This window comes from Melanaphis sacchari, unplaced genomic scaffold (assembly GCF_002803265.2).
Source record: "Melanaphis sacchari strain LSU unplaced genomic scaffold, SCAv2.0 Contig233_pilon_pilon, whole genome shotgun sequence".
Lineage (NCBI taxonomy): Eukaryota > Metazoa > Arthropoda > Insecta > Hemiptera > Aphididae > Melanaphis > Melanaphis sacchari.
Window position 1 is genome coordinate 10,812 of NW_020271110.1, and position 9,340 is coordinate 20,151.

Consider the following 9,340-nt stretch of genomic DNA (forward strand, 5'->3'; position numbering starts at 1 on the left):
ATCACCTGAATACTATAATGTTATAGGTATGTTAAAAAATAACAGTTTGATAGAATTAGAAAATAATTTGAAACAGTTAGAATATACGAAATCAAGAGCTCGTGAGTTAGAAGAAAAAGTTAAATTAGAAAACGATACTTTTAATTCAAATTTTAATAATAACTTCATGCAATATAATAACGATAACTATAATAATTATGGTTATAGACAAGGCAACAGTAACGGTAACTACAGTGGACCTAGGTTTAATAACTATAAGCCTCCATTCTTTCATCAACAATATAATAATAATTATAATGCCCAAAAATTTAATAATAAAAATAATAATAATCATAATAACATGAATTATAATTATCGCTCTAATTTTAATGGTTATAATAATAATTATAATAGACCTAATAATGTTCATAACTTTAGCTATAACAAAGTCTATCCTGAAACAAATAATATAGATCACACCATGTATAATAACGATAATAATTCTAATAATATGTGTATGCAAAATAATAACCAAAAATTACAACCCAATATTCAAAATAAAAATTATAATGAAAATCCGCCAAAAACAGATATAGTTTGTTTCGGTTGTGGATTACCGGGTCACATGCGTTCGTCGTGTACTGTATCAAAAAACTTCAAATGAAACACTTAACTAGGTGTGTTTCCAAAATTGATAAAAACCCTAGTGTACCATCAGAATAAGTTACGGTAAAAAATAACAACATAAATGACTTAACAAATACAAACATAATAAACTGTACAAATGACAAAAATCATAGTAATCTTTATAAAATTGAAATACCAGGGAAAATAAATAATCATGAAATTAATTTTTTAGTTGATACTGGAGCAAGTATTACTGTTATAAATCACAATAATACTTATTTAAAAGAAATTTTACCGTTAAAAACAGATATCAGTCTAGAAGCCGCGAATAATACGAGTTTAAACATAATTGGAAAGTCATTGGTAGAAATAAAAATTGGAACGATAGAAATTAAACACGAATGCATAATAATTGTGGAAGGTATTTGCTCACCAATATCATTAGGAATGGATATATTAACAAAATTAAAAGCTATAGTAAACCTTGATAATAATAATATAGTATTTAAATACAAAAAACAAAGCGAAACTGTCGACACCTGGGGTTCGTAGAATTGTTGGGTGTGAAAGATAAGGGAAAGATTGAAAGAAATATTTACTGTTTTATTCGGAAAATTGACACATGAGTAGATTATATAAAACACGAGGTGAAATTGAATGGGACTCGAACGTGTGGTATAAGACAATACAATGCCAGAATTACTCCGACTATTGTACTATGAAGGTCTTTATATATCAATCGGGTACAATGCCGGAATAACTCTGACTATTGCACCATGGATTGGATATATACCGCACGTTGAGTCCGGAGAACACACCTCGACCGTGCAAGTCTGTCTGGGTAGTCTTGCCGGCGCCGAAAGTGAATGTTATCGGTTCGACCGGTGCTTTATACTCATCGCGAGGTGACAACGGCGTACTGCCAGGCGATGGATAAAGCAGGCGTTGACCGGTCGAACGATGTACAAGCTGGATAAAATAAGAGGACATTAAAATTTTAATGAGGTTGATAAATATTTGTACAGATAATGATAATATACATATGGATAGGAATAATTTTAGAGTGTATATATATATATATATTCGTGGAAACATACTGCCCACCTTAAAGGCTTCCGCCTTTAATTCTGTGGAAGTGGACAGAGTTTGATGGCAGGACGTTTGAAAGTTCCCGAGGTTGTTTTGACGGTGGCAACACGGTTGATTCCGTCATTACCTGGGTGAAGTTGAACAATGCGGCCCAGTCTCCATTGAAGTGAGCTGGTTGGTTCCTTAATGAGAACTAGATCATCTTGACGCAAAGCTCCATTGTCCTTTGTCCATTTCCGCCGTTGTTGCAAAGTATTGATAAAGTCACTTTTCCACTGACTCCAGAAATGTTGGTGAATATCTCGGAGGAGCCGCCATCGCTGCATCTTAGATATTGGAAGGGTTGACAAATCTGGATCTGGAATAGTCGTGCTGGGTTCGAGGGTCAGGAAATGGTTTGGCGTTAGTGCGTGGAAATCAGCGGGATCGTTGCTCATCGCACTCAACGGTCTGGAATTTAGAGTTGCTTCGATGAGCGTTAGACAGGTACTTAGTTCTTCGCTGGTCAGTTGGTGGTTACCTATGGATCGGTACAATAATTGTTTTACGGACTTGACACCTGCTTCCCATAAACCTCCGAAGTGAGGGGCTGATGGTGGATTGAAGTGCCATTGAATCTGCTGTGTAGAGAGATGATTGGTTATAGCGTTTTGGTACTCAGAAACTGATTTGAACAGTCGAGATGCTCCCACAAAGTTGGTACCACAATCACTATAGATTGCCTGGATTGGTCCTCGGCGGGCAGCGAAACGGGTGAATGCCATAAGGAAGGTTTCGGTCGATAAAGTGGACGCGACTTCGAGATGAAGTGCTTTCGTACTCATGCACACAAACAGACAGATATAAGCATGACTGACCTGTGCGTTCCGTGTTCTTCTTTCCTTTAAGGGTATAGGGCCTGCATAGTCTACTCCAGTTGCGTGGAATGGCTTAATCTGCTGTAAACGACAAACTGGGAGGTTTCCCATTGTCGGTTGGATGTGTTTTGGACGCACACGATAGCATGGAATGCATAAACGAAGATGGGACCTAATAACTTGACGTGCTGAAATTATCCAGAACCGTTGTTGAATGAGTTGTTGCAATGTGGTTGGGCCTGGATGACAGTTTTCCTTGTGGTAGTGGTGAATCAGTAGTGACGTAAATGGATGCCTCTTTGGAAACAAGGCAGGATGTTTTTGTTCATATGGGATTGATGCATGTAGAATTCGTCCACCAACTCAAAGAATACCAGATGCATCCAGAAATGGGCTTAGTCTCCGTAGGTGAGTGCTACATGGCTTATTTGCTGTCAGTAGGCGTATGTCGTCGTTAAATGCGGACCACTGGACTGCTTTGATGATGGCATCTAGAGCCTTATGTTGTTCCGTAGGGTTTAAAGTTATTGTTGCTTGATAGTTTTGCTTAAATCTAAAACAGTATCCAATTATTCTCACGATTTTGGTTAATGATGAATACCGATCGAACAGACGGTCGAAAATGTCGTCTGTTTTTGTTGCTGTTAATGCGACCGTGAGTCGGGACTCTGGTTGGCTTGTGTTCTCGTCAGGTATGGAATGAGTTTTGGGCCAGCTGGTGTGTTCATCATATAGGAACTCAGGTCCTCCCCACCATTGTGGATGGTTAAGAAGTTCAGATGGAAAGAGACCTCTCGACGCACAGTCGACTGGATTAACCTTAGTCGAGACATACCGCCATATGGAAGGTGTTGTGAGATCCTGTAATTGACTGACTCGATTGGCGACAAATGTTGTCCAACGGTGTGGGGATGACTTTATCCATGCTAATGTAGTCATTGAGTCTGTCCAGGCATGTATGCATGTAATGTCAATGACCGGAGACAACACATCAATAACGGATTTCAGCAGTTTTGCCGCGAGTAGTGCGCCGCACAGTTCAAGGCGTGGAATGGTGACGCGTTTGAGTGGGGCCACCTTGGATTTGGCTGTGACTAAGTGACATACGACACCGGTAGATGATTTTGTGCGTAGATATATGGCAGCTGCGTACCCTTTTTCCGAACTGTCGAAGAAGGCGTGCAGTTCAACTGAATCGTTGGTGTCAGTCGTGATGCGTCTGGGTATACGGAGTTCTTGGAGGCATGGTAACTGGTCACGATACTGTTGCCATATGTTATGAGCATTGCTTGGAATGACATCATCCCAACCAATTCCTGCTATCCACAGTACCTGCATCAAGTGTTTGGTGAGAAATGTGACAGGAGATAAAAGACCAAGTGGATCGAAAATGCGTGCTATTTCAGACAGCACATTTCGCTTCGTAGGCTTGACATCTAAACATCGGATTGTGTGACGGAAGTGGTCATGTCTTAGATCCCAATGTAAGCCGAGCACTTTCAGTCCTGTTTCAGACTCGTCATCAAAGCTAACTGAAGATAACGTGGAACGTGCTTCTTCTGGAACAGCATTGACTACCTCAGGAGCTTTGCTGGCCCATTTTCGGAGTATGAAATGACCACTTGAGAGTAATTTTGTTAATTGATCTTGGATGTTTAGAGCTGATTGTATAGATTCTGCACCAGTAAGAATATCATCGACAAAGGTGTCGGAGTGTATAACTTGTGATGCAATGGGATGTGTGGATTTGCAAACTGTGGCCAGATGTTGTAATGTTCGGATCGTTTGAAATGGAGCCGATGACGTTCCGTATGTGACAGTACGCAGACGATACTCTTCAATACTATTTTCTTGATTGAAACGCCATAAAATGCGTAGGTAATCTCGGTCTGCATCGCTAATGAGGATCTGACGATACATTTGCTTAATATCTGCAGTAAACAAGATTTTGTGTAAACGTGATCGCATCAGAATATGAGATAGGTCTGCTTGAAGTTTTTGACCTGTGTGCAAGCAATCGTTCAGAGAGATGCCAGCAGAACTTTTTGCTGATGCGTCGAACACTACACGTAGCTTAGTGGTTTAACTATCAGGACGTAGTATGCAATGATGTGGAAGGTAATAGTGGTGTGGCGTGGAGCGTTGCTGAATGGGAACGAGCTCCATGTGATTGCTGTCCAAATAGTCTTGCATAAAGTCGACGTATTTTGTTCGTAAATTGTTGTCTCTGGCTAATCTCACTTCGAGGTGTCGGAGACGATGAAGCGCTTGACCTTTTGAGTCACCAATAATTGGATTAGGTGTTTTAAATGGTAACCCAATGCAGAACTGCCCAGATGGAGTTCGGGTGATGGACTTTGTAAAAATCTGTTCTGCTGGGTCAGTGTCATCAATTGTTGACAATGGTAGTGATGGTTCCTCGAGTTTCCAAAAGCGGGTTAGTGCGGATTCCAACTCAGTATTAGATTGAACAGTCAATGTCGTCACGGCGGGTGCTGGTAGTTGATCAGCTGGTCCCATGACTATCCAACCAAATATGGTATTAAACGCACTGGGTTGAGTGATTTTACCGGTCACTCGGTGGCCCGTCATGATGGATGGTACGATGTCTGCACCAAGTAAGACATCGATTGGACCAGGTGTGTTGTACGTTGGATCAGCTAATGGTAGGTCCGTTAAGTGTTGCCATGTGTCTGACGACAAACGGAGATGTGGAAGTTGATCTACGATTTTCGGAACGACCATGGTGTTGACGGTCACAGTTGGTACACTTGTGGACACGGCAGATAGAGTGATCGTAACAATTCCGGAAACAATATTAATTGTTGATCCAGCGAAAGGACGTACTTGTGACGTACACCGTCGACGTTGGAGTGATAATTTATCAGCGCAGCGTGCGGTGACAAAACTGGCTTCTGACCCGGTGTCGACGAGTGCGCGCAAAGTATGAGAAGATCCATTTGATGACTTTGCTTTTAGTAACATTGTCGCTAACAGCACGGAATGACGTTGTGGACGGGATACTAGGCACGTGGTTATCGTTGGTTCCAGATTACTTGTTGATACTGGAGTACTTATGGTTGAAGTGCTAGTCGGTGCCGGTTTGGTGAAATGAAGCATCGAATGATGTTTCTAACCGCACGTACGGCAGGTGAATTTTGATTTGCAAAACGCTGTACTGTGATTCGATAATAAACAGTTAAGACATAGACGATGTTCTTTCACCATTTGATACCGTTCGCTAGACGTTTTAGCGATGAACGTTGGACATTGTTTGATTTTGTGTGTTTCCTTGCAAACTGGACATGGTTCAGGACTTATTACCGTAGTAAAGACTCGTGGAGTAGTAGAGGCATGTGTATTGGATTTTTTTGTCTCTGGTTTTCCGTGTCTAGTTTTTGATGTTGAACTACTTTCTGCACGGATTCCAGCTGACCTGATGTGATTTCGGAGAAAGTCAATAAATTCGTTTAGAGTTGGTGATACAGTATCTCCGACGTGTAACTCCCAACGGGAACGAAGCTCGTAATCCATTTGTTTTTTAAAAATGTGTACCAGGATTGGACTCCATTGCCGGGTAACAAAACTTAAGTTGTTCAGTGCTGATGTGTGTTCGAGAATAACGTTAATGAGGGTTTTGATTGAAGTGGCGTCGTCAATCTTTACCGGGTGCGATGTTAATAATGCGTCGAGGTGGATACGAGCGAGGTCTCGTTTGTTACCATATCTAGCACGTAATATATCCCACGCACTTGCATAGTTGTCGGTTGTTAACGAAAGATGAGCGATCAATGACAGTGGTTCGCCTTGGAGTGCAGTTTTCAAGTATTCAAACCGTTCAACGTCTGTTAAGTCAGGAGCATGTGATAATATGGAGTTGAATAAATCATCGAAAATTTGCCACTCCGTTATAGCACCGGAAAAAGTTGGAAACTTTCTTTTGGGCATTTGAAATGCCGATATGTTCCCGAAGCATGATTTATTTATCATGTTAGATTCATTTTGCATATTAGTTTTTGATATCGATATCTGATGCACTTCGGCGAAGGCCGCGAGATCGTAATATAACGTATCGAATAAAGCACTGAGTGTCTCCGTACCTGTGTGATCTGTGACGTCTATGGGAGCTGTTTTGTTGGCTACAGCTGCTTCCATGAGTTGAATATCGTTCTCCACGTTTTCGCGAAGAGTACTTAGTTCCGAAAACATCTGGGAAAGCTTTGCGCGTTTGCCTACACTGGAACGGTCTTGGTTATATTCGGCTGAAGCTTGCAGGAAGGTGGTCATCCGTTTGGTGATGCGATTTATTCGTGCCTTGACTTCGACGTAGGCCATAGAGGTTGGTGGTGCCATCGCTACACAAGTGGTACTGTCGTTATTGTTGAAAGGAAGAATATATTACTCGGGGAACGAGTAATGGAGGTAACGACAGTACGTCTTGTTTTAGTGGACTGTATTGGCTGCGGTTTTCTTTCTAAGTGATCCGGCTCGAAGGACCAAAATGTCGACACCTGGGGTTCGTAGAATTGTTGGGTGTGAAAGATAAGGGAAAGATTAAAAGACACGGGTGATTGGAAAAGGTATTTTTATTGTTTGAAAAGAGTCATTCGGAAAATTGACACAATAGCATATATGTCGTAGGCATATAGTCAAATCAGGCATTTATTAAATGCCTAGGCATATAGTCAAAGAATTTAATGTTTATGCAATTTCATCCGCCTAGACATTTAGTCAAATGCCTAGTCATTTAATTAAATGACTAGACATTTAACTAATGCCTATTTCATGCCAGGCAAATAATAAAATCATTTTGTATTATTTAAAATTTAAATATTATTCTATCAGTTATTATTTATTGCTATTTTATATATAAAAAGCGTGTATTATTTATTAATATGAAAACACGTATAGATAACTGTATATGTAATACATGTTTAATTTTGTGTCATTGTGTCAACTATAACTATTGTTTTAAAATGAAATAATAAAATAAATAAAAGTTATATTATAATTACAAGCTTTTGTTACCTATACTTGTTGTCACATTGTAATTGTGGCATTTGCTGGAACATTTAAGATTTTCTAAACACAAGCACCTATTGTTTGATGACATTGCCACAGCTTTCCTGATTGGCATTGGACATTTAACAAAACCTTGACCGTTGAAAATTGATAAGTTTGCTACTGCTTCAACGTATGGACATGAATTTGTCTTTGTATTTTGTTGTCTTCTAAACCATTATTTGACACTAGTTGAAGTTCTTCTCGAACCAATTTTTATTATAACAACTCTGTGCCAATTTGGTAAACGCCGTTCGAATGTCATACTAACCCATTTATATTTTGACTATCGAGAGGTCCTCGGTCTATTTGAACACTTAATCACTATTTTGATCCCAACCTCTAGTTCTTTAAATAGTTTTCACTCATTTTCGCCATTTTTAGCTGCTATAGTTTATCGTTTGTAAGATTCAATGCGGTTAACTTTTATCTGTTTTTCATTATTACACAGACAACATTTTCAATATCGTTACTATGTTTATAGAATAGCCGAATTATCAGAATGAATATTTCTTTACATATAGTACATCTGAGTTCACACCTGATTTTCACAAACACTGCAGATATTATTTTTGTCACATCATTTTTCTTGAAGGTATATTGTCAAAATTATGTTCCGAATAGTCTTGTAAAAGTATTCAAAATCTTCACTTGGATAATTGAATACTTTTCGGGGTAAGTTGTAGAACTAAGACCCACCTCGGTCGTGCCAAACAAGGCTGATATAGTCGAAACCAAAATTGATGATGTGAAATGTTTTGCCATTGTACAAAATAAACCGATTGACCATCTTGCGATTTACTGTTCACACCCAGTTCGTAACATGTTTCAACATCTTGATTTGACTTTTACAGATCCCCGACCGGAGGATGCCGCGGCCGCCCATTATTTTTGCATTCAGGCACAATTCTACATCTTCAATTATTGCTAAGATTCTCGCCCATTATCAGACTCAAGTATTTGAGGTGCCTGTTCCAAAAATTTTAAAGTTCGTGTGCAACTTCGGTGGCTCGTTTTGAAGTAAGTGTCGAAGATATAAACATTTGCTGCGAGATCCTGATAAATTATAACCATTTAAAATTTCCATCGGTGTTGATTGAACAATAAGACTAATTTGCCCTCTTGAATTAAAATCTGCCGAAAATATTTTATAATGATGCCTTATAAGGTTTTGATTTTTGTTACAAGTTGTACACAAATTTATAAATATTTGATTGCTATTCGAGGAATACATTATTTTAAACTCTGCTCAACTCTTATCCCTTCCACCATGACCAGTCGCTTTATGACTTTCTCTTCGATTTTTCAAATAGTTTCTATATGGTACAACATAAATAATATTTTCGGTTTTGGTTTGCATTATGTTTAACAATCTTATTTCAATCAGATCATATTTACGGACATAAATAATATTGGTTTTGAGTTTTAGTTTTACCTGATTCACTTCGCATCATTGATTTCATTTAGTGCTTATCGTAGTCTTCCTGACCTATTTTTATCTTGCTGTCGTAAATTGATTTTAATTTTTCATAAACACACTGTGTGACACATTATATTATATTTTAAAACTAAAACAATCAAAATTTTAAATATACAAAATGTCAATAGGTATACTTATGTTGGCAATATTACATGCAATCACGATCATTACATACGATTTACGTAACGCAATAGACGTACTAAACTAAATTATTAGCAATAGCAATGATAACTGAACGAAGAACAGC

At 38.8% G+C, this 9,340-nt stretch overlaps 3 protein-coding genes across 3 annotated transcripts; all 3 read right to left on the reverse strand.

The window, feature by feature from the left end:
• Window positions 1-1,727: 1,727 nt before the first annotated feature.
• On the reverse strand, window positions 1,728-2,663 carry LOC112594514. The gene has a single exon (XM_025339320.1). The coding sequence runs from the start codon at window positions 2,661-2,663 to the stop codon at window positions 1,728-1,730; it is 936 nt and encodes a 311-aa protein (XP_025195105.1).
• Window positions 2,664-2,890: 227 nt separating this feature from the next.
• LOC112594516 lies at window positions 2,891-4,636 on the reverse strand. Its single transcript, XM_025339322.1, has one exon. The coding sequence runs from the start codon at window positions 4,518-4,520 to the stop codon at window positions 2,916-2,918; it is 1,605 nt and encodes a 534-aa protein (XP_025195107.1). The 5' UTR covers window positions 4,521-4,636; the 3' UTR covers window positions 2,891-2,915.
• LOC112594515 lies at window positions 4,635-5,672 on the reverse strand. Its single transcript, XM_025339321.1, has one exon. The coding sequence runs from the start codon at window positions 5,670-5,672 to the stop codon at window positions 4,635-4,637; it is 1,038 nt and encodes a 345-aa protein (XP_025195106.1).
• Between the last annotated feature and the right edge of the window lie 3,668 nt (window positions 5,673-9,340).

Excerpts from the sequence above, each read along its gene's own strand:
- LOC112594514 (XM_025339320.1), bottom strand. The coding sequence starts at position 2,663 with ATGGGAAACCTCCCAGTTTGTCGTTTACAGCAGATTAAGCCATTCCAC.
- LOC112594516 (XM_025339322.1), bottom strand. The coding sequence starts at position 4,520 with ATGCGATCACGTTTACACAAAATCTTGTTTACTGCAGATATTAAGCAA.
- LOC112594515 (XM_025339321.1), bottom strand. The coding sequence starts at position 5,672 with ATGCTTCATTTCACCAAACCGGCACCGACTAGCACTTCAACCATAAGT.